Below are 26,060 nucleotides of genomic sequence, written 5' to 3'. Positions count from 1 at the left end.
AATCTAAAAGATTGCTCATATGCTTACTAGACAATTCATCATTATTTTTGAGCCATTGTATGGCAGTATTCACACCTTCTAAAGCCTTTAAATCTGATACTATGGGTGTTTCGTCGACAACATCACTACTTTCTGATAACTCTCCGTCACTATTTTCTTCATCACTTCCTTCGACAAATGCATCTTCATTCCATTTTTCAACTTCATCTACGCTTATTGGGTTGTTTGCAACTTGATTTAAAAGATTTAAATTGTCTTCAATTACTTCTGAGCAATCCAGATTTCGTGGAATGAAGTGGGTTGTTCTTGAAATCCTTAAAACATCTTGGCTTTTTTGCTTTTCCGATAACTAGTGGCTTTAGTTTATGTGAGCCATCAGAATTTGAGCAAAGCAAAATTGAAACACGTTCTTTTTGAATTTTAAGTCCTTGAGCAGTTTTTTCGCCTGCTGCTACAAATGTTTTATCAGGAAGGCAACGGAAAAATAACCCGGTTTCGTCTGCATTATATATTTGCGACTCTTAAGTCCATTTCTGCAACTTTAGCTCGAAATCTGCGAAGAAATGGAATGCACTCGCTAGTATCAGCTGACAACACTTCCCCACTAATTTTTAAAAATCGTATTCCGTGTCGTTTTTTAAATTTTGCGAACCATCCATCACTTGCAGTGAAACATTTTTCATCTTTATCGGGGTACAATTCTTTAAAAATTGACTTAGCTTTTGTCTTCAATATCGGCCCAGTTACGGTATTTTTCTTTTCTCGCTGATTTAAAAACCAAGCATATAGACGACGTTCCATTTCTTCATGTTCTGCATTGTGTAGCGACTTTTTCTTTGCTTCTTGGTAGGTGCTACCAAAACCACTCATAATTTCTTCTTTTTTTTACTTAATGTGGCTAATGGAAGATTTTGTCACATTAAAACTTCTAGCTAAACTATTTAAACTCTCGCCATCATTAAGCCATTTTAAAATTTTCGCTTTTGTTTCTAATGACAAGGTGTTCTTCTTACGTTTATTTGACATTTTTAAAAACTTCTTGGAGTTACATTTTCATTCAACTTCTATTGCAAACTGATAAGAATTTGTTATTCATTTGATCAATTTGTAACAAAACGGAAACAAACAACTAAGTTAATAACCGTTACTTTTTTACGTGAAGTTGCAAAGAAAGGAGCGAAACAAGTGTTCTCTTTAATTGATGTTTGAGTTTGTTAAGAGCATAGATGGGCAAAATTACTCTTAAATACGTTTTAAGGGAAAAATTAAAACCGCGTTTTTGTTTGCATTTTTTACTTTTTAAATATTTTTAAGAAACAGACGGCATCTTAAAAATTATAAAAAACAATTTTATTAAAAACCCAATAACAAAACATCCCGTAAATGTTTATTTATGTTGTTACAACGAAAAAGAGAAACAAACCACAGCAACGCTAACGTGCGAGAAAGCCCATCTATGGTTAAGAGACAATTCACCACCAAATTAGAACTCAGTGTCATAACATAAGAGCGTAATTATTGCTTTTCCACTCATCAAAAAGGAAACAATGTTGCAAACACAAATTTCACAAAAAATATCTAGAAATTAGAGCGTACAAATCATGTTTCTTAAAAAATAAAAGCCCAAACAAAAATGTCCAGAAATTAGACCCCCGGGGCCTAATTTTAGAGCGTAAAAATCATGTAAGTGTGTTTTTGAACGTTTTAACTCAAAATCAGAGTAAAACACATGTTTGTTAAAAAATAAAAGCACAAAAAAAATGTCCAGAAATTAGACCCCCGGGACCTAATTTTAGAACGCAAATGTGTTTTTGAACATTTTGACTCAAAATAAATTCAACAAAAAAAAAAAATGTCCAGAAATTAGAACTCCGGGGGCCTAATTTCAGAACGTTCAATATATTTATAAGCCCTGTTCTAATTTCTGGAAGGTTCTAATTTGTGAGCGTTCTAATTTGTGAGATTCTACTGTATTATGTAAAATTTTCGACTACGTCTGTTTTGTAATAGATTGCAAAAATACAGGGTGTTGAAGATTATTAACATTTTCGACTATTACACGCCACCCTGTTATAAAAAAGAAAACAAAAAAATAGCGTCAGTTAAAATAAAAAAACAATTATTTATTAATAAACCATAAAAATGTTAAGTCTGGGTTATTTTATATCTGACGAGGAGGATGAATATACTCCGAATGATTTAAACGTAAGACGAAAACAGTTACGGCAAGAATCAAACATATTTTCCATGACTGATACTCAGTAAGTAAACACTTAAATGAAAAAAGGAAAAATGTTCATGTTTTGTTTTTAGATTTGTTAGTTACTTCAGGCTTACTAAGGATGCATTCAAATATGTTCTCGAGCTAATTGAACCCGATCTTTATGATCAGATAAGGGCGACGTGTGTACCAAATGTAGTGAAACTCTCAGCAACAATGCGGATACTTGCTGAAGGCAGTTACCAAAAAGGCGCTGGCAACGATTTCAATGTCAGCCTCTCAAAGTCGTCTGTGAGCAATGTTTTCCGCGAATGCATAGATGTAATGCATAAGAAGCTCTGCCCGAAATGGATATCCTTTCCCACTCAAGAAGATGAGAAATATGAAGTTAAGGAACATTTTTTCGAAAAAACTGGATTTCCTGGTGTAATTGGATGTATAGATGGGACACACATCAAAATTGTTGCTCCAAAAATGGAAGAACGGTTTAAATATTTGAACCGGAAAGGTTTCTATAGCCTTAATGCAACTGTGGTATGTTTTATTTCGTATAAATAATGCACAAATTTATAATGATAAAATTGTATTTTGTAGGTTTGTGATCACAGGTTAAGAATAAGATATATATCATCACATCATCAGGGATCTGTTCACGACTCTTTAGTGTGGAATACAAGCGATTTGAAACAACACTTGAAAGATAATTATGAAAGTGGTGAAAGAAATACGTGGTTATTACGTAAATATAGAAATATATTATACTAATATGAGCAAAAATTAATACGTTTCTTTAGGTGATGCAGGGTATCCATTAGAACCTTTTTTAATCACTCCATTTAGATCCGCTGATGAAGGTTCCCCAGAAAGTAAATTCAACACAGTACATTCAAAGACAAGAAATATAGTGGAGCGAACAATTGGCGTTTTAAAAAACAGATTTCGGTGCATACTAGGCGCGAGACAATTGCACTACACTCCTGATATGTGTGGAAAAGTAACTGCAGTTTGTGCAGCACTGCACAAAATTTGCATACATTTCAAAATTGAAAGTCCAGAACTTGGCACAATTCCCGTCGTACCAGATTCCAATGACGTTGAAATGCACGACGATTCAAACGCTATAGATATAAGATCATCAATAATGCTATCTTGAAACGGTCCACTGTGTATATTTTGTAAATATTTTATTTAGTATGTTAAAACTCATGAATTAATATGTAAACGTATATAGTAATTTAAACATTAATGTAAACCTAGTTTAAGGAAATACAACCCTGAATTGGATTACAACTTAATAAATGAAATAAAACTATGTCTAGACGACTTTCGCGCTTCTCATACCGAGCAGCTAAGCGGAAGAAAATTTAAAGAATTCGCTCATTCAGCAAACTCCATTCTAACGCGTTACATAGTAACTATCAGATAAGTTTGCTCAGAGTAATAATAAAAGTGTTCTTTGAACATTAAACTCTTCGGCCTTTTCATTTAATGCACGTTGAGAGACCAGCACCGTTTTATTGGCGCACCAACGTGAAGCACAACAAGAAGCTGTTTCATTGACGCCCAACGCAGTGGCCACGGACAACGACATTAAAGCCGAAGAAGAACAAAAGAACGAGTACCTGTCTGGAGACGAAATTATGGCGCAGTTTACCGATGCACAATTCCAACAACTTATCCAGGCAATGCGTAGATTTGGCCGTGCTGGGTCATTTGCGCATTGCACTGCTCGCTTCAAGGGAGAGCGAGACGCCGCCGTTGTTGAAGAATTTGTGACAGCGATAAGTGTGTACAAGGAAATTGAGTCGATTACAGATGCAGATGCTGTCAAAGGGCTACAACTTTTATTTGAGGGTTATGCTGCCAACTGGTGGATTGGTGTGAAACACACAATCACCACATTTGATGCAGCAATACAACTAATCAAGAAAACATTTGCACCACCGCTACCTGATTGGCGCATTTTCGCAAGCATTGTTGAGACGAAGCAACAACAAAACGAACCCACAGACTATTTTGTGTGTTAGCAACGGTTGTTGTTTGCACAGCTGGCCGTTCCTGTGTCTGAAGAGGTTCAACTCAACATTGTTTTTGGATTGCTCAATACAAACATTAGAGAGCGTGTGCGTAGAGAAAATGTGAAAACATTTGAGGATTTGCTGTCTACCTGCAGAGAAGCTGAGTTGACGCTGCTCGAAACACACAACAAGGGAAAACCAAAGTGTGCGACAGAGTTTGTGCGCTGTCGCTTCTGCCAGGAAACTAATCACAGCGAAGATCTGTGCAAGAAACTGGAAAAGCGAGTGGCACGCCAACAACAGCAGCAAGACGAATATGCGAAGACTCAACTGAAACAAGAACAAACGCATAATGTGAGTAAGACACAGCAACAAAGAACAACAACAATAGCGTGCTATGGATGTGGAGAGCCTAGAGTTTTTAGAGCAAACTGCGCAACATGCAGCAGCAGTAACAAAGAAAGTCCTCAGCAGCTAAATTTTAATACAATTGTAACCGGAATAATGGGTCGACATCTTCCAACGACGCATGTAGAAGTCTTTGGGTTACACGGTGAAGCAATATTTGACACTGGAGCGAAAATAATGGGCCGATTCCGTACAGCGAGGCGAGTCGTGTCGCGTCGCGTCGCCAAATGCAATTTTTCGATTCCGTATGGCAATATCGCCTGACGTCGTCAAATTTTGTCGCCGAAATGTTCATTTTCCGGCGACAACAAATTAGCTGTCGCCGTACATTTTTACTAACGAATAAAAATAAAATAAAAAAAATAAAAATAACTTCTTATCGACGATTATTTTCTATCGCTGTACGTAGTGCATTTTTTAAATGTTGTCACAGAGACGATAGACGACGCGACATGACTCGCCTCGCTGTACGGAATCGGCCCATAAGTGTTTCCAGCCCAAGCCTTACAAATATTTTGAGAAGAAACGGATGCCATTTCCAAAAAGTAAATGCTGATGTGAGTCTGGCAGATGGTTCATCAAAAAACTCTGTCGTGGAATCAACAGTGTGTGACGTCGTAATTGGAAACAGAAGCCGTAAGATCCGATTTGTTTGTCTTCCATATGCCACCAATAATCGCACATTACTTGGAACAGACTTTTTGGAAGAATGTGGCATAGTCTTGAATATGGGAAAACGCTGTTGGTATTTTGAAGATGACCATAGCGTCAAGTATCCCTTCTCCAGTCTGATTAATATACCGATTCTTTCTGTTGATGACCGTATTCATAAAGAGCCAATCAAAACTGAGAAAGCATCAAAGTTCGTCCAGTTCGTGGAAGGTAACAAAAATATTCCGCACCCACCATCAACCAACGAATCCCTACAAGATATTCCTCCGCAATATTCGAACGTGTCATCCATTCCAATGTACTCGATACAATTTATAAATGTTGCCAATGAAGAAAATACAATGAAGGTTCATCGAATCGACACAATACCTCCGCACCGATCTCGTAAGTACAAGAGAAAGGCCAGAGCAGAAGTTCCCATTGTCGTCCCTCATGCAACGAAGGTAACTTTACTCCAGGGGGAGGCGCGTAAGAATACGTCGTTACCGCCACACATAATTGGAGTTAGCCATAAAGATGACACTGCTGTTAGTTATCTACCTTCACTTCAGGGGGAGGACCAACATAAGCAGATTGTATTACCGTATCCACCATATCTCCAGGGGGAGATCCAACCGAAGCAGCCGTTCCCTCCTAACAGATAGTCCAGTTTATTACGGATGCTTCGTCGGGACGTCTTCAGCATCCGAGGGGGAGACTGAAACGGTCCACTGTGTATATTTTGTAAATATTTTATTTAGTATGTTAAAACTCATGAATTAATATGTAAACGTATATAGTAATTTAAACATTAATGTAAACCTAGTTTAAGGAAATACAACCCTGAATTGGATTACAACTTAATTAATAAAATACAACTATGTCTAGACGACTTTCGCGCTTCTCATACCGAGCAGCTAAGCGGAAGAAAATTTAAAGAATTCGCTCATTCAGCAAACTCCATTCTAACGCGTTACATAGTAACTATCAGATAAGTTTGCTCAGAGTAATAATAAAAGTGTTTCTTCAAAACTAAACTCTTCGGCCTTTTCATTTAATGTACCAGTTGAGAGGCAGAACTGTTTCATTGGCGCACCAACGTGGAGCACAACAAGAACTGTTTCAATCTTTAAATACGTAATTCACTTTATTTGTAACATACCTTAGATTTAATTATAAACTACTTATAGAAAAACTACTTATAAAAATAAAATTCATTTTGAGTATAAAATATGGAAACTATGTTTATATGTTGCTTGGCAAAGGGTCGACTAATACCCCCAGTTTATGTATTTCGAAACGAAAATTTATGCGCATGAAAGACACCCAAACTTTAGTTTTTGAAATATTATTTCATTTGCTTTTGCTTCAAAACAAAAAACAAATTTGAAATACACACTCAATTTTGGTAGTTTTTCTTCCGCATTCGTTTTCTTATCGACATACATAAACAGGCCCTAAATTATTTCTTAGTTCTTCTAATTCGAGGTGTTTTCTTTGAATTTCGATTTCATTTTTTCTACATTGTAGCATCTCCTTTCTAAATTCGGCCTTATTTCTTGTTGCGTGGTATTTTATATTTAATTAATTTGCCATAAGAACTGTAAAAACCGGCCGCTAAGCAACTTTCCACCTACCACCTTCAACAAGAAAATAACGCGGAAACGGTTTTGCTGGGAAGGGTTAGGAAAAATGGTGCCCAATACACGGTTGCATTGACACAGACAATTCATAAAGTTGTACGCATGGCGAAATACAACCCTGGGGGAACTATAGGGCTTCTTAGGTTGGGGTAAAACCAAAACAAAATAAATGTCTGGAAAATGAGAAAATGAGGAAAATTAAGCGCCTTTTCCTGAGTATAAAAGGGCCAAAAGAGGTTAAAATGTCCTCTCAGTTTCCAACGGTGTGCCGCAGATGGTAATTGATGTCAGTTTTTTTTTGGCTTAACATAAAAGCAAACCCCCATTTTGTTGTAATAAAACAATCGAGTTAGTGTGAATTTCTTTTATTGAAAGACAATTTTCTTGTCCCTAAACCCAGGTTGTGGGCGATAAAAACAAATTGTAAGTGTAGTTAATATTTTTTTATGGTGATGTGGCAATTTATTTATGGTGATTTGTGTTCGTGTATTTTCTCTTAAAGATCTCGCCAACCAGCAACGGACGTCATTCACTGACCTCCCCGGTTATCAAAGCGGAGAGGTCAGCTCGTTTTATTCAAAAAAAAACACACACACAAAGAAGCCTTGATTGTTTTTCCTGGGCTAAATTATCCTGGCCAAGTGTATCCGATTCCCTGGAGGAAAGAAAAGACCCCACTCCAAAAGTAATTTAGTGTGGAAAAGCCAGGTAAAACTAAGTAGCCAATATTTGGTTCAGCTTCAATCCAGAAAAGCGCCGGCGCACCAGACCGTTGCCTAAAAATATAAAGAGATTAAAGAAAATTAGTAAGATTAACTATTGACAAACAAATTTAAAACTACAAAAAAGGAAATATTGATAGAAATGCAAAAGGCAAAAATAATTTAAAATTTGTGGAAAATTACAAAAATGATATAAAACATTAAACTAAAACAAAAAAATAGAAAACCTACAATTAACTGAGAAAACATATATAATTTTTTTTTAAATACCTCTAACATAGATTAAGTTGTGTTGTTAAGTGATGTCTGATAAGTGTTATGTTTAATTTATTATTTAATTCTTTGTTTTTGTAAGGGACATTAACTCCGTTTTTTATCGATTTGTTTTGGAGAGTAGGGTTACCCCAAGTTAAATGGAATTATTTCTATTGTGTTCGAAATTTGAATAAAAATTGTGTGGACAAATTGAAGTCCCCGAAGCCCCCCCCTAAAAGAGCTCTCTTAGGTAGGAAATTAAGTAGCACGTATTGGCCTGAACTATGGCCTCGTTGGGTTCCATTGATGAGTGAAGGTAATCTGTACTAATGTCTCCTTTTTAGAGAAGAAAAAAAAAAAAATAATAACTTTTATTGGCGTTAATGTTCTAAGGAATCGACATATTTTTTGTATCTGTTAGGTTTAAGACCAGTTATGAGAAGATTAATAAATTGTATTACTGTTTGAATGTACTTAAGTAACATGATGTTCTGATTTCTGTCTGTGGAGGAGGAGAGGTGAGTGTAGCCTGAGGTGATTGTTTGTGGACTGCGGGGCCCTTAAACAAATGGTCATGTGGATCTAAGGGTCAAGGATGGGCGGGCGATGTGTGGGGGTGAAGCCACCAATCCCCCTTGTTGTAGGTGTATCTGGTCTTTGTGATCGTTTTATTTTTATTTGTTCTTGTTAGTCCTCTTTGAATATAATTGTTCGTCCCCTAGGGCTATGGTTGACTGGGTTGGGACCGCCCTGAAGATGGCCCCACTGAGCTTGCTGGAAAATACTCACCATAGCGCCACAACAGGTGGCTCGTAACAATATGGCGCCCAAACGGAAGAAAAAAAAACATATTAATCAAAACTGTGCAATACCATCAAAGCACATAGCAATAGACTATAGGGTGCAATAGAAAAACAGCGGCAATCACATTTTTTATCAAAGATAACCTAGGTTGCAAACACCGTTTTATACCTTTAAAACTAGTGATAAATTTTGCAATATATAGGTTATAGTGTAGAAAATTAGGATTCCCGCTCCAATTACTAGGGTCAACGCAATAATCCTGTTCGTCTAATGTAACATGAATGTATTGTCTGTAATGACCTGTCCTTTTTTTTGTGTTTTTGTAAGTTCCTTTCTATAGACGTAGGGGCAGTATAGGGGAAATTGTGCAATGTCTTCTGCGATGAAGGTTTCGCAGACTGCTCGCACAAAGAGTACTCGTTCACGAGACTTTTTTTTTTACTGTTTAGAAAAATTGCCGTGGTACTACCCTTAAAATATTAAATGTGTCATCACTAAAGAGTAAAATCAATTTACAGAGTCCGCATAGGGAAATGGTCAATAGCTACTGTGATAGAATTTTCATAGGTGTGCATTGTCTAAAAGTACTTGGTCACGAGACCTGTTTCTAACTTCTGTCTGAAAACTGCCGTGGTGCGAACTCAGTATATTGAATTTATTCAAAAAAAATTTTTGTTAAGTCCAGTCTACTAGTACACCTAAGCAACCTGATTAGGACACTCAAGTATATATATACATAAAAAAAATCAAAAAAAAAAAAAAAAAAAAGCTATTCCACTATTCACCTCACAGGCCACTGAAAAGATCACCGAACTTCCTCTCGTATGTGTTATTATATTAAACAGCTAACTAAACTAAAACCAATTCATATTCTGCACGTATTTACGTCTAATATTATATGTGTTTGTTTTCTTTCTTACCGAATGATTTTTCATATATCTTTTAATTAATCACTAATAAACTAATTTATACGTTTAGATTTTTATAATAGTTTAGAATATTAAATTTGTTTTTCTTAATTTGATCCACACAAGATCCATTATATCATATATTATTTTTACTCTATCCGATTACTTTTTTTTACCATCAATTATTATACCATCGACATTCTAGCTTATTTTGGTTACTGCCCACATAATTTTTTTTACTGTATTTTACACAACTCAGTAAAGTTCTAAGTCGATAATTGTTGACCGAAGAACTAATGAGTGACTACATTGCTGGTAAAAGGCGAAGTAAACGCAATAGAACCCTTGCTTTTGATAATAGTAGGCTCTTGGGTTTAACACCTAGGCCAAGTCAAAAGAAGAAAAAGTTAATAGCCCACGCAATGGAGCAATCGAATATGAATAGAGACACTACTTTTATTGACCTGTCAGGTTCTATTAATAATCAACCACCCACTACTAGTGCTGCCGCTGCGAGGAATCTATCTAATCCTAATAAGACTGCTATGCCTGGAAATCAACAGAGTGATACTCAGAATACCATTAGGAACATGGTGTCCGACAGCGTGAATAACGCTAAAGATTATTTAAAGTCATGGGTAGAACAAAGTGTTGCGAAAGAAATGGAAAAGATATATACCGTGATTGATAAGCTTAATGAGAATGTAGCTAGACTGAATGTTAATGGGCAACCTAATCTTCCGCCCAATTTTCCACATAATTATCAACCTCCTTCGAATAACCCAACAACCAATTCTGTGCCTCAACCACCACTGAGTGATAATACCAGCGGTATGAATCGCAGGAATGGGTTACCACCCTCAACATTTAGTACAGGGACACATGGAATAAAAGTAGAGCGTTTTGGCATAAACTTCTCGGGAAGGCCTAATACATTATCGGTGGAAGATTTTATTTATCGTCTAGAACATTTTCAAAGACAGTATCATTTAGCATGGGAAGACATTCTAAATGAATTCCACATTCTCGTTTCTGGACCAGCCCAAGAATGGTATTGGCTTCAACAGAGGTCTGAGACCATAAATGATTGGGAATCCTTGAAACATGGATTGACAGAACGGTTCAAAGTAAGGCGAACGTGTTTTGAAGCTATGCGTGATCTCTTGGAGCGTAAACAAGGGCCGACCGAGTCTATCGATGCCTTCTTCGATGACATAAACCTCATGAGGTCAAAACTTGAGAAGTCGGTTAGGGAATATGAGATGATTTCACTAGTTAAAAAGAATCTTAGGAAGAACCTGTCGAGTATCGTGTACTCAATGCCAATATCATCTCTGGAGCAATTACGCGTAGAATGTCTAGAAATAGAGCGGACATTCTTCCGTAAAGATCAAAGCCAATCGGCACCACCACCAATAAACAAACAAATGCGTGTACATGCCCTACAGGAAGAGGAACCAGGAATATACAACAATTTTGAAGAGCCACAAGAGATTATAGATGTATCCGCTCTTAACCAACAAATAATTTGCTGGAACTGCCAAAACACAGGGCATGGCTTCAGGGATTGTCCTTCTTCCCAAAGGAACTTTTTCTGTTTCAAATGCGGGAAACCAAATACGACAGCCCCTAAATGCCAAAACTGTAAGACGGGAAACGGGAGGAAGAACATGGTCTCAGCGGGGAACCATCGTTCCACCGACCCACCCGCAGTACCGAATGCCCAGATACCATAAACAATAACAACAACCCAACTTATGCTCAAATCCGACACTATCTCCCTTTGGATGTCAGAGAACAAATATACAACGAGAAGAGGTCTGAAATTTTCAGGGATGAAGAAATAACAACTAATGTGGGCAAATCAACATATAGTGTCGATGTCCGCAAGGAAAATACACACAAACAAAGTAAAAACCGGAAACGCATAATAGAGTTGAGACAAAAACATAAGCAAAACAAACTATTAAAAAAATTCATAGCAGAATCCATAGTAAGATGTTGTACTGAGTCAGACCCAAGGCCATATGCCGTCATCAAAATAAATGGAAAAGAAATGAGAGGCCTACTGGATTCAGGTGCAACAGTAAGTATACTGGGAAAGCACTGCAGAGAAATAACAGAAGAATTGCAACTCGAAATTAAACCGCAACAAACTAATGTTAGTACCGCAGCAGGAAAAACCTACAGAATCTTGGGAAAAGTAGAGATAGAAGTCGAATACAAACAGAAATGCTACAAAATGTTCTTCTTTCTATGTCCTGACCTTGAACAGGATCTATACTTGGGCACAGATTTCTGGAAACGGTTTGAAATTGCACCAGAAATTTTTGAAGTCGAAGAAGTCAGCATAGATACACAAAAACAAATCCACGGAGCATCCTCCAATGATAACGTAAACATGCATAAACTCACCGATGATCAGCGAAAGAGACTAGATGAAATAGTAAAGAAGTTCCCGACCTTCGAAGAGATGGGCTTAGGTTGCACAAGTCTTGAAAAGCATGCAATCAAATTAGTAGAGGGGGCTAATCCTGTCAAGGATGGACATTATCCCTTGTCACCCGCTGTGCAAGAGATAGTGTATAAAGAAATAGACAATATGCTCGCGTTAAAAGTGATTGAGGAAAGCGACTCACCCTGGAGCAACAGGACCACTGTCGTCCGAAAACCCAACAAAAATAGATTCTGCCTCGATGCGAGGAAATTGAATGCGGTAACGGTCAAGGATGCATACCCATTGCAGAATATAGATGGGATATTAAGCCGTATCGATCAGACCCACTATATAAGCAGTGTCGACCTGAAGTATGCGTTTTGGCAGATTGAGTTGGAGGAAGAAGCCAAGCCGTATACTGCCTTTACCATACCAGGTCGACCACTGTACCAATTCAGGGTTATGCCGTCTGGCCTCTGCAATGCGGCGCAGAGGCTATGCCGACTAATGGGCAAGGTCATACCAGGACGACTTAAATCCAATGTCTTCATATATTTGGATGACCTTCTCATTATCGCAGATGACTTCGAAAATCATTTGAAATTATTGGAAGAAGTAGCTGTATGCCTGCAAAGAGCAAATTTAACTATTGGGCTAAAAAAGTCTTTGTTCTGCTTTCGAGAATTGAAGTATCTAGGTTTTATAATCGGTAGCGGAATGCTGAAAACCGACCCCGAAAAGGTTAGTGCTATACAAAAGATACCACCTCCGAAGTCACCAAGAGAAGTGAGGAGTTTCCTCGGTACTGCAGGGTGGTACCGAAGATTTATCAAAGATTTCGCTTCAATCTCGGCCGCCCTGACAGACACCTTAAAAAAGGGACAGAAGTTCAGCATGACACCGAAAGCAATGGAGTCGTTTCAGTTGCTGAAACACGCATTAACCTCCGCACCGGTTCTCCGACACCCCGACTTTGGCAAAGAATTTTATATTCAATGTGACGCCTCCGAATATGGAATCGGGGCGGTACTTTTTCAGAAAAATAATGATGATGGAGAGAACCCGATAGCATTCTATTCTCAAAAATTAAATTCAGCCCAGAGGAATTACACAGTCACGGAAAAGGAGTGTTTGGCCGCGGTTTTAGCCGTGAAGAGGTTCCGTCCTTACGTTGAATTAATGAAATTCACAATAATCACGGACAATGCCAGCCTCAAGTGGCTGATGGCATTGAAGGATCTGAGCGGGAGACTTGCGCGATGGTCACTGCAATTGCAAGCCTACGATTTTAGTATAGAACACCGGAAGGGTTCAGAAAATATAGTAGCCGACACATTATCTCGAATGCCTTCGGAGTCAAATGTCCTTATAGAGGAAATAAGTCACGACGATATTCTAGACTTCGAGACCACTGCCTTTGAAAGTGAGGAATATGTTGAACTGCGGAACACCATCTCACAAAATAAAGAACAATTACCTGATTTGAAAATAATTGATGATAAAATATATATCCGTATGAAGCACTATGAACAAGAAATGGTTGAATTTGAGTGGAAGTTATGGGTCCCTCAAGACATAACATACGTTCTGATTGAAAAGGCACATATATATGGCAACTCTATGCACGATGGGGTGACAAAAACCTTAAATCGGTTGAAAACCTTTTATTATTGGCCCAAAATGTCTTCCCAGGTCAGGCAATTTGTCCGTAACTGTGAAATTTGTAAAGAAACTAAGCCGGTCAACCAGCGTATGAACCCAGAAATCGGAGATGAAGTGCTAACCCAGAGGCCTTTTCAGAAATTGTACATCGATTTCCTGGGAAAGTACCCTAGGTCTAGGAAGGGCAATGCCTACATATTTATAGTCGTTGACCACTTTACAAAATTCACCTTCCTACACGCGATGAGAGAGGCCACGGCACAGAACGTAGTACAATTCCTGGAGAGCCAAGTATTCCAGATATTCGGGGTACCAGAGACGATTCACAGTGATAATGGGAAACAATTCGTTTCAAAAGTGTTCGAGCGAATGATAAACAATTATAAGATCCATCACCTGACCACAGCTTTTTACTCGCCGCAAGCCAACGCTTCAGAGCGAGTAAACCAGTCCGTGATCGCTGCCATACGAACATATGTTGAAAAGGATCACCGTGACTGGGATTTATACCTAGCGGAAATCGAACAAGCCCTTAGAACCTCCGTCCATTCAGCGACAGGTGTTAATCCATTTTTCGCGCTGTTTGGATATAACATGTTTACCAATGGAACCGATTACAAGTTGGCAAAGAAACTACATTCCCTAAACGATCACCAAATCGAACAACTAAACAGATCAGAAAGATTGGAATTAATGAGAGAGCGGATGAAGGAAAACCTACACCAAGCCTATCTGTCCAGCGCAAAAAGATATAATCATCGAGCCCGTACTGTCAAATTTTTACCAGGACAGGAAGTGTATAGGAGGAACTATACCCTGTCCGACTTCAAGAACAACATTAATGCCAAGTTCTGCAAGAAGTTTTTGAAATGCCGGATTGTTAAGCCTGTAGGCAACAGCCTGTATGAGCTGGAGACACTCCAAGGGAAACCACTTGGAAAATATCACGCCAAAGATCTTAGAATATAAACAAAAGTGCAATAAACCTGTGATAAAAGTAACTATAGTGCAATATTGGATTAAGTAAATTAAGTCGTGTATGTCCAGTTTATTTAATCTATATGTTGCATGAGAATGTTTTTATTATGGTTGTTGTGATTATATTTTTTTCTAAGATTTTTTTTATTATTATACAACCCCAAGTGCGATATTTCCTAATGCCCGGCTTATGAGACTAACCAGGGCGTGGGAGTTCCCCACGTTGGGCCAAAGGTTAATTATTGTACATAAATCACATCAAGATACAAAATCCCCTGCTGAGGGAATTTGGAAGGAGAAAGGAAGTATGGCTACCTGTGCATAAAATAAGTTAATCCCCTACGAGAGTGTAAACGGGGATAAGATTTTTCAAAAAGATAACCTGGACTAAAACCAAATGTAAACTCAGCTAAGTTGTCCATAGTACTGAAAACGTTTCAGAAACTCCGCCTGTAAAGTAGTTTGGACTAAAAAGTGATCAACAGTATCTAAGTTGTGTTAACCAACACCAAATCATAGAATCGAAACCACCTACCGATGGCCCAATCTTGAATTGCAAAACCAATATGTCTATTTATCATCCGCAAATAAAAAAAAAAAAATGTGAATGAGCATGACTACCCACGGAGATAAAAGTTTGAAAGTCAAACAATATATATAATAAAAGAGACCATGTTATACCCAATATTATGTTTTTAATTAAAGCGAACGTTCTCACTAACAAGAGGGTGCTACCTAAACGAATATACACTAAATTCTTAACAATTCTCTCCTAAACGGAGTATAACTAAAGAACCAAACCCCGATAAATCAATATCACAAACCATATCGCAATTTTTTTTGAGTTATAGATCACAGATAAATTATTTCCCTTAATCAAGTTGAAACACTATTTAGCTGAAATATGGAAACAAATGCAATGTGGCATAACTATATAATAATAGAAGTAAACACAAAAGTAAAAAAGAGATATATATAAAAAAATGATATATATTTATATGCATAAAGTATATAAAAAATACAAAGGATAAATACTTCTATATATGGATGTCAAATCGTAATGATATTGTGGCATGTATCCTAATGTAATAGCAGGTGACCAAAGAATTACTCCACGTAATTGTAAGTGTATGTTGGTTATGGCACCGAAGCTGTAAATTTTCAAACGAAAATAGGTCATCTGTACCTCTGTATATTGTCGTAAAAAAATATTCTCCACGGAAAATATTATGGGGTTGCACATTTACAATTCACTTATTTCCATCACATCATTGAACAAAATTGTCCTGGCTAAATCACATCAATAAGAATCGTTATCACATCCAGGTAACTATGGTGCCAAATGACCATATGTCAAAACGAGAAAAAAATATTTTTTGATTATTTTCCTGCACGGAAAAATACTGAGGGGTATGCGTATTCATATAGCATTTATGCATGTTTACAAGTCAAACATTTCTGATACACACCGAACAAAATTTTCCTGTTCGCCACAAATGTCATCATTACCAACATCATTAATGGCCACACTGTGCATAATGGATATTTACGACCAAATAAAAAGAAGAACAGACTCACCTGGGTGCCTTCGGTTATGATGATGAGGACAGGTAAAACAGTTTTGATTGTTATCCAGTTACTACTTGCTTGTGGTACAATTATGCCGCCGTAACAACAGGATCTGGAACGAGACAAAAACCAATTTCAGTAAAACGAAATACCATGATTGTATTGTTAAGGAAAACTTAAGAGAAATATGCATAATCTTTAATACGAGTATTTCACAAATCTCTAACGATACTGCGTCAAACTACGGTTAATTAAGTAGAATGTTGTCTTTAACTAGATCACATTAACTTTAGCCACACAGCTTTCCATATCTCAGTTCACGGCATAATCCCATATTGCCACACATTTTTTGTTATACACTTTCACTATAACCGAATGGTATTTCAATAATTTTGTTTTTTTCAATTCATTTGTTGTGGGAAGCATGAACTCGGGCAAGCTTTCAGAATGTATCAGCTTGGTAACAGCAGGAAATTCCCATTCTTCATTCGTGTTTCAATAAATGCTCACTTTGTTTTCACTTAGTCTTTGCAAACACACTTTTTTTAACCATGGTCATAAAGTTGCAATAGCACATTACATTTTTCGCAACGCCTTTTAATCACTCACACACAATTTTATGCATTCACAAACCAATTCACTAATAATCCAAAACCATATGCGTCACGTACCTGTTGGCAAAGTTGCCCTCAGCCTGTCTTTGCTATTGCCCCAACAAGGTCGTAAAAATGTTGTATTGATACACCACAATTCAGCAATACAATACACATCTGCCAAACAAAGCAATAGGGGAAAATTTTCTCTTACTGCATAATGTATGTATATGGCGTATAAATCAATGCCTGACACCCCACGGTTCCTTGGTTACACACAAGTCTCATTTGTTTCGTGTGGGACAGTAAGGTTTCAATCCACAGCAACAAAAATTACCTGAAATGAGAAATAAAAGAAAAAAAAGATTAGTTAGGGGTTACCTACATACACGTCAATATTGATGTTACAGCACATCACTGTCAATCTTCGTAGCCAATGTTGTCTTACAAAGCGATTGGAGGTCATCTTTTTATTTCTGTTTTCTACAACAGGCCATAAAAAGATTTTTTTTTTTAAATTTCCTTGTGACCACGAACTCGTCCTAACTCACCTCTTCATGGAACACCTCTTCATTGCAATCAGTCAGAATTAGTCAAGTCACAATGGTAAATAGGGAAAAAATACCAAAATATTGGAAATTTTAATCCATTTGAAAGTAATCTGTATGTGTCCAGAGCAGCCGATTGAAGAATGTTTCCTCTTTTGCAAATCTCCGGCATACTGTTTCTAATCCAAATGCCTGTAAATATAAATGAACAAATTAGAACTGCACTGATAGAAAGTTGAATGAAAATATTACCTTTAATTTTGTTTTCTTGACGTGAGTGTTAAATCGTCTTACAAAAACAAACTTGGTGGTTAAATGGCCTCTTGCATCTGTGAGCAACACCTCTGAGACACAAATAAGAATGAAACGCCGTTCATGTTGGTGTTAACTGGCATCTCCTTGTTGCGAGTAACACCATGTACAAAAAAAAAAAAGGAACGCACACATAAATAACTCCACTACCACCAGATTGATTACAAAAATGCACACACACACGGATGTACATATGTGTATCACATCAATGTATGAATGTAAAGTCGAGACACCATTCGTGTAACGGTAGGCTGACTGAATGAAGGTCATGCACACACGTACTCACATGCGTAAAAATAGACGCCAAGAATTTACTAGAAGCGAATGAATGGTTTGTTGCAAAATTGCCTGTGAAAATAATACAAAATAATTAATTTTGGGGAATGTCATTATGGAAATAAATGTCACATGCTTACCTTTTTCCGTTTTGTGAAGAAAGACTTAATAGAGTTCTCCAAATTCTTGAGATGCCATTCCGCGTGGTCACGCAGATCTTATTCTTTTCCAACTTTCAGCAACAATTTGTTTTATACGACTAAAGTTTTTATAGCGAAATACACGCACATCAACATTCCATTCGTTTTCTTTTGGAATGTTGAAGTTTTGTTGCGTGGTATTTTATATTTAATTAATTTGCCATAAGAACTGTAAAAACCGGCCGCTAAGCAACTTTCCACCTACCACCTCCAATACACGGTTGCATTGACACAGACAATTCATAAAGTTGTACGCATGGCGAAATACAACCCTGGGGGAACTATAGGGCTTCTTAGGTTGGGGTAAAACCAAAACAAAATAAATGTCTGGAAAATGAGAAAATGAGGAAAATTAAGCGCCTTTTCCTGAGTATAAAAGGGCCAAAAGAGGTTAAAATGTCCTCTCAGTTTCCAACGGTGTGCCGCAGATGGTAATTGATGTCAGTTTTTTTTTGGCTTAACATAAAAGCAAACCCCCATTTTGTTGTAATAAAACAATCGAGTTAGTGTGAATTTCTTTTATTGAAAGACAATTTTCTTGTCCCTAAACCCAGGTTGTGGGCGATAAAAACAAATTGTAAGTGTAGTTAATATTTTTTTATGGTGATGTGGCAATTTATTTATGGTGATTTGTGTTCGTGTATTTTCTCTTAAAGATCTCGCCAACCAGCAACGGACGTCATTCACTGACCTCCCCGGTTATCAAAGCGGAGAGGTCAGCTCGTTTTATTCAAAAAAAAAAAAACACACACACACAAAGAAGCCTTGATTGTTTTTCCTGGGCTAAATTATCCTGGCCAAGTGTATCCGATTCCCTGGAGGAAAGAAAAGACCCCACTCCAAAAGTAATTTAGTGTGGAAAAGCCAGGTAAAACTAAGTAGCCAATATTTGGTTCAGCTTCAATCCAGAAAAGCGCCGGCGCACCAGACCGTTGCCTAAAAATATAAAGAGATTAAAGAAAATTAGTAAGATTAACTATTGACAAACAAATTTAAAACTACAAAAAAGGAAATATTGATAGAAATGCAAAAGGCAAAAATAATTTAAAATTTGTGGAAAATTACAAAAATGATATAAAACATTAAACTAAAACAAAAAAATAGAAAACCTACAATTAACTGAGAAAACATATATAATTTTTTTTTAAATACCTCTAACATAGATTAAGTTGTGTTGTTAAGTGATGTCTGATAAGTGTTATGTTTAATTTATTATTTAATTCTTTGTTTTTGTAAGGGACATTAACTCCGTTTTTTATCGATTTGTTTTGGAGAGTAGGGTTACCCCAAGTTAAATGGAATTATTTCTATTGTGTTCGAAATTTGAATAAAAATTGTGTGGACAAATTGAAGTCCCCGAAGCCCCCCCTAAAAGAGCTCTCTTAGGTAGGAAATTAAGTAGCACGTATTGGCCTGAACTATGGCCTCGTTGGGTTCCATTAATGAGTGAAGGTAATCTGTACTAATGTCTCCTTTTTAGAGAAGAAAAAAAAAAAATAATAACTTTTATTGGCGTTAATGTTCTAAGGAATCGACATATTTTTTGTATCTGTTAGGTTTAAGACCAGTTATGAGAAGATTAATAAATTGTATTACTGTTTGAATGTACTTAAGTAACATGATGTTCTGATTTCTGTCTGTGGAGGAGGAGAGGTGAGTGTAGCCTGAGGTGATTGTTTGTGGACTGCGGGGCCCTTAAACAAATGGTCATGTGGATCTAAGGGTCAAGGATGGGCGGGCGATGTGTGGGGGTGAAGCCACCAATCCCCCTTGTTGTAGGTGTATCTGGTCTTTGTGATCGTTTTATTTTTATTTGTTCTTGTTAGTCCTCTTTGAATATAATTGTTCGTCCCCTAGGGCTATGGTTGACTGGGTTGGGACCGCCCTGAAGATGGCCCCACTGAGCTTGCTGGAAAATACTCACCATAGCGCCACAACAGGTGGCTCGTAACATTCTTATTTCTTCCTTATAAAGTTTTACTTTTTTTCTTTTAGTTTATAACTAAGTCTTTTTTGTTTTAACAACTCCTCAGTAAGCTTATAGTTTTTGCGCTGGTACCTCTCTATCTCACTTAAAGATCGCTTAACATCGGCATATAAATCGGTCTGGACTTTCAGCTGTTCTTCGAGAAGCAAATATTTCTGTCAGCTTTCCTTTGTCTTCTTGAAGAAGTCATTGGATGCTGTTGCTGAAATCCATTTCTGTGAGGGGTATTTGTGACTAGTGTGCAGGGATCCTGGTTCACTTGGACCTGTTGCTCATTTCCATGAGTGATACCTATGCTTACAGGGGTTATTGTGCGGGGATCCTAGTTCACTACGACCTGCGGCTCTTTTGGATGAGACCTGCTTACGCTTGGGGGAGTAACTGTGGAGGGATCGTGGTTTTCTAAATATTCATGGATTATACATGCTTCAAACAGTTCTTCCTCAGTGGTTGTTTCTCGAAGCGTTGAAGGCTGCTGGATTCCAATTGACTGATTGCCCGCGTTTACAATTGTATCCAATTGTAACAAGCTTGATGCTGCTTCTTCCGTGTCTGTTAATATGTACTGTTGAAGGATCCTCCACCTGTAGCACGACATTCCGCCTTATTGTGAACTAACTTCTTCCTTAACTTGAATTTGTAGTCAGCCCAGACTTTCATCCAACCCTCACCTGTTCGTACTGGTGGTCCTAAAATGTTGAGTTTCGTACTAATTTTATTCCACTCTTCTTTCACGTTAATTTTTTTTATTCCATTGCTGTAACCTCTGGCCAAATTTGGATTGTTCTGCAAAATCTGGACCATTGTGTCAAACTGCTTTTTGGTGGTGACTTTTGTTCTAAAACATGTGCAATATTATAACATTTATACGAATATATGATCTTTTTGTAATATAGACACATACCTTTTGTTTAAATCCATTTTATTTGTTCGTTTTTATTAACGTTTTAAGAAATTTGTCTGTTGTCGTCAACAAAATCTCTAACGACTAATTTCACAGCGTTTCTCGTAATAAAACGCCTCCTGTGGTAGCAAAATTGTAAAAGAATGGCATACAGAGTTGTAATATCTCGTATACGACATACATAATACCAATTAGTCGTTGCGAAAATGTCGTGTACGACATACATAATACCACTTGGACGTTACGACACGTCAATTTGAAATTTTGGATACGACTACGCCAACCGTAATAAGGCTGATTGTGTTATTGGGATATTGTGGGTTAGTTGTGTGTATTGGTTGATTAATGTGTGTGATATGAGAAAATGTATAAATATAGCTAATTGTCTATTGGTAGTTGTAGAAAACGGGCCACTTCCACCGGTCTTATCCAGAGATCCACGGGGCGCAAATCCGTGGGTTTATTCGGACAAGAGAATAAATGTGCGGCACCAGCTGTACGAAAGTAGGAGTGGTCGGGTCTTATGGTTTGTACATTTTACATATATAGCGCATTTAAAAAAATAGGACGCAGGGTATAACCATCACCTGCGAAATTTAAAATTTATAGCATTTTTCCACCAAGGACCATCCCTGTACATCATTTGAAAATTACATGGAAATCGGTTTGGAAGTTTTGAAGATATAACACACTTAAAAAAGTGGGCGTGGCCGGGTCTTATAGCAACAAATAAGTCCCTCGGGCGTGGTCGGGTCTTAAGGTCCCAAAATAAGTACCTAGGGTCGGAGAATCGAAGGGTGGATGTTCGGAGCAGGGTGGTTCGTTGCAGAGTGGTTGAATATGTAGAGGTTCGGAGCGGGGTGGATGGGAGTGTGTGGTTCGGAGGGTGGAAATTCCAAGCGGGGTTTGATCGGAGGGTGGAAGTTCAATGCGGGTTGGTTCCGAGGGTGGAAATCCGCAGCAGGGTGGAAGGTCAAAGCAGGGTGGATCAGAAGGTGGAAGTTCGGAGCGGGGTGGTTGTTCGGAAGAATTAATTCAATCACTCGTTTCATTTTTGCTAAAATAGCAGTTTTATTAAATCAGACATACAGCCAAATTATGAACGGCCTCTCACCGTGAGTTTTCTCTTTCTCGCCTCCTCCCCTATTATAAACATCATATCGCCGTGAGTGATGTTATGTTCTCACTGTTCCCTTATTATAAACAACAAGAGGGTGAGCAAAACTCACGTTCGTTAAAAAATTAGCTATTACAAATGTAAAAAAAGTGAGAAAAAGAGGCAAATTTCTGCTGAAATTTCTCACTACCGAAATCAAAGTGAGTTGAACAAAAAAATTTAAGTGTGAACATTTATTTTAAAAAATACGAATATTTTGTATCTGTAATGATAATTAATTGTATTTTAGATTGAAAGTAACAAAAAATAATAAGAGATTTTTTATGTTGTGAGGTTATTGTTGACCTTTGGACGCTATTTTCTTTGGTTTTAATTTGGCTTGAGGTCAACTTAAAAATTTAAAAACAAATGGGCGTTTTTGTTTTTATTCTTATAAAAAGAAAGAAATATCATTATTATAAATTTCTACCATAATGTTTATAGTTGCATAAAACGAATGTTCTTGTTTTTTAAAGCTTAGGACATTGACCGCTAACATTTTTTCAGAGTTCTTTACGAATTCGGTCTGAATCTCTGAATTCTTTCAGAATTTGGTACAAAATTGGGTCTACCTTCAGTTCCAAGAATGGCATGTAACTATCCACTGGAGTTATATGACTAGGTTTGCCATCGCACCATTAAAAGACGCAGAGTGCTGTGCATGGTGCTATCAATATTTGCCTAAGAATTTAGACGACTGCAATATCCCAAGTATAGTTGAGCAAAAACTACTCTGGTTTGTTGTGGACTTTATTCACACTATATTTGTTTACATTAGAACCTGCGACTATGTGAAAGCTATTTAAAACTACTTGAAATGCTTGTTGAGCAAGGGATTCTATCCAGTATGGTTGGGCTTCCCTCTCTAGAACGTGAAGATCATTCTTGATGGACCTAGTGTGTCGGGCCAACCCACCCAACGTTTTAGTTACAGTACTTGCTCGGGCATTACCGTGAGAGCCATCCCTATCTCACGGTAATGCCCGAGCAAGTACTGTAACTAAAACGTTGCCCGTGGTATGTATCAGTGAAGGAAGGCCTAAATCGAGTTTTCAGGTATGGACAGATCAAAAAGGTACATTCTGCATAAAGCGGCTCACAACTATACAAGGACCCAATCAGGAGCAACCCATGTCTGCAATTGTTATTCCTAGAGAGAGTAATGTACACGATTTGGATCTTTTGGGGTCGCAGTCTTGGAAAGAATGGGAGATGGTGCTAAACACAACTTCCACTTCATTTCCTTGGTATTCCTCAGAATTTGCCATTTCTGTTATCACCCAAAATGCAACATTAAAAATTTACTTATTGTAGCCATTTAATGACGTTTTTAAACGACATTTGTTCACTTTTTTACGATTTTCCAATAAATTTCACGAATTCTTCAGTGTAAATAAACAATTTTCACATATCTGCCAAAACAAAAGAACAGCTGTTACAGATGTTGCCATGTTGTTTTAATGTTGTATTTTCTTTTACCAATATCCATGTTCTTTTACAGTGGATTGTTAATAACTGACATTTTTCTTGCTAGAAATGTTTATTAATTTGAAAATTTATTTATTTTTTATACAAAAAATAAGAATTAATTAACCTCAAAGTTATTTGTGCAAAAAATGACGGTATGGCAACACAAATTATTATTTCAAGGGTTCACAAGTCGCGCCATTATTTTCCATTTTCCGACTTGTCAACCCTTGTTCACTTTTTGTGCTCCTCCCTGCTCAATCATAATAGCTCGAGCAGGTGAAAGTGAACTGCAACTCACTTGTGAGTAGCTCCCTACGTGAAGATTCATAATCGCTATGATAGTGGAGGTACCAAACCCCTCCGAAATTCAACACAATGTATAGCCTATCTGAACCACGGGTTCTCCCTGTACATTTTCTGAAATTTTCAGGAAAATCGGTTCAGTAGTTTTGGATATGTAACGTATTTAAAAAGCGGGCGTGATAAAATAGGGTTTTTATAAAAATAGGGCATGGAGGAGGTAACCCGCCCTCTCCGAAATTAAAAAAATATATAGCCTATTTTCACCATAGATAGAGCATTTTTAAAGAAATAGGGTATAGAGGAAGTACCCCGCCCCTACCGAAATTCAACAAAATTTGTAGCCTATTTTAACCGGGGGCCATCCCTGTACATTCCCTGGCAATTTCAGAAAAATAGTTTCAGTAGTTTTTGTAGAAATGACAAAAATTGAAAATTGAACAAATGGGCGTAAAAGTGGACGTGGTCAACATTTCGTTGCATAAAAACCCAAGTCGGGTTATGGCGCACATTTTACAGAAAGAATTATCGAAATCGGTCCAGCCGTTCTCAACTGATGCCATTACCAACGAACGACATTTGATTTTTATTTATATAGATTTCACGCTACATTTTGTAAATCCGATACAAACTATGGAATTGTTCAAACCAACATGATTCTAGCGCACAATGGACAAAATTTTAACGAACCGCCCCTGGCTACGGCGGTGATTTCCAATGATTTGTTGTCAGCAATGAGGGATCATACGAACATTGCCGTGCGATATATAATTGTAACAAAAACCTCAGTGGCCTAATTATAGCATTCGGTATATACAAGTTTCGAAATGAGTACTTAAATTTTGTATGATAATATTCGTTATGGAGTAAAATTATCGAGTTATCGAACAAATATTTGCGAGACTACTCGTAGATAAATTAATAATAATAATAATTGTTCCACAAACATCCCAGACGGGACAGGGGAGACTTCTCTCATATCAATGAGTGCACCCCGATTCATATTAGCTCAATGATATGGGACCTACTGTTTATCGCCGAGTCCGAACGGCGTGCCTTACGACACCACTTTATAGAGAAGTTTTACATGGCTGAAATACTCAGAAAATGTCGCCAACATTACTGAGGGGTATTTTGCCACCGTTGAAATTTTTGATGTTGCCTGGCCGGGGAATCGAACCCACGACCTTCTGCGTGCAAGGCGGGTGTGCATACCATTTCACCACGGTGGCACCCGTAGATAAATTACCCATCGTAAACGGTTTGATGCCGTTTTGTAGAGCAAAATAAAGCAGGGTTTAAAAGCCAGCATCTAAAAACATTAGCATTAGCTGTACACTTCAACTGCTACACAATCAGCCCTATTCTGAACGCATGGGAGTTGGGAATTTTTTCCCATTCCCACATTTTCGTCGTATTCTGAATAAAATTTTGTGGGAGTTTTTTTCCCATTTCCCATCTCCCCTCATTCTGAATGAAGTTCGAATTGGGAATTTGTTCCCATGGGAAAAAAGTATACATTCTCTATCTTGAATTGTGGGAGAATTTTGTGTCTTTTTGTGGGAGTTTGAAAAAAAAATTTCAAGAAATTTCATATTTTTATGAAATTTCATATTTTAAGAGATCTACACGACGAAGTTATTGCAAATATTTATAATGTACTGTAAAATATGTCATTAGTAGACTTCGGATTTTGCATATTCGTATATGATACAAAAACCTGCAAGAATCTAACATGTTTTACACCGATAAAAAAAATTTTCCTTTATGTTATCGAACAAAACAAAAAAAGTAGTAAAAATTAGTAGATTTTTGCAGTTGTGGAACAGACCATATGTATTGAAATACGAGAAAAAGTGTCATGGTTGATTCTATTAACGCAGCACAGCAAGTAAAAACAAATCAATTTCAAAAGAATTTTTGACAATAATTATTAAAATATATTGGAAAATAACCATAATATATACAATCTTTATAACTTTTATTCATTTAAGTAATATAACCTTCGGGTTTTTTAAATCAGACGACTAACGTTCTA

At 37.2% G+C, this 26,060-nt stretch overlaps 1 protein-coding gene and 1 long non-coding RNA gene across 3 annotated transcripts in view; one reads left to right on the top strand and one right to left on the bottom strand.

Moving 5' to 3' along the window:
• Positions 1 to 3,861: 3,861 nt before the first annotated feature.
• Positions 3,862 to 4,248, top strand: LOC141403128 (activity-regulated cytoskeleton associated protein 2-like). The gene has a single exon (XM_073985292.1). The coding sequence runs from the start codon at positions 3,862 to 3,864 to the stop codon at positions 4,246 to 4,248; it is 387 nt and encodes a 128-aa protein (XP_073841393.1).
• A 3,042-nt stretch (positions 4,249 to 7,290) lies between these two features.
• LOC141402751 (uncharacterized) overlaps positions 7,291 to 26,060 on the bottom strand; it is a 42,170-nt gene continuing 23,400 nt past the window's right edge. Inside the window, exons 1-8 of one of the 2 annotated variants that reach the window (XR_012412708.1) lie at positions 21,097 to 21,328; positions 20,130 to 21,030; positions 18,146 to 19,141; positions 17,670 to 18,077; positions 17,421 to 17,609; positions 16,948 to 17,206; positions 16,286 to 16,388; positions 7,291 to 7,717 (exon numbers count right to left, since the gene is read on the bottom strand). This is a non-coding gene — a long non-coding RNA (uncharacterized lncRNA). Of the gene's footprint in view, positions 7,718 to 16,285; positions 16,389 to 16,947; positions 17,207 to 17,420; positions 17,610 to 17,669; positions 18,078 to 18,145; positions 19,142 to 20,129; positions 21,031 to 21,096; positions 21,329 to 26,060 lie in introns of those variants that run through there. The other variant, XR_012412709.1, reaches the window with a different exon arrangement.

Source organism: Musca autumnalis, unplaced genomic scaffold, assembly GCF_047663935.1.
Source record: "Musca autumnalis isolate F117 unplaced genomic scaffold, ASM4766393v1 scaffold_4, whole genome shotgun sequence".
Classification (NCBI taxonomy): Eukaryota; Metazoa; Arthropoda; class Insecta; order Diptera; family Muscidae; genus Musca; species Musca autumnalis.
The sequence above is the reverse complement of the archived record's forward strand: the minus strand, read 5'-3'. Positions and strand labels throughout refer to the sequence as shown.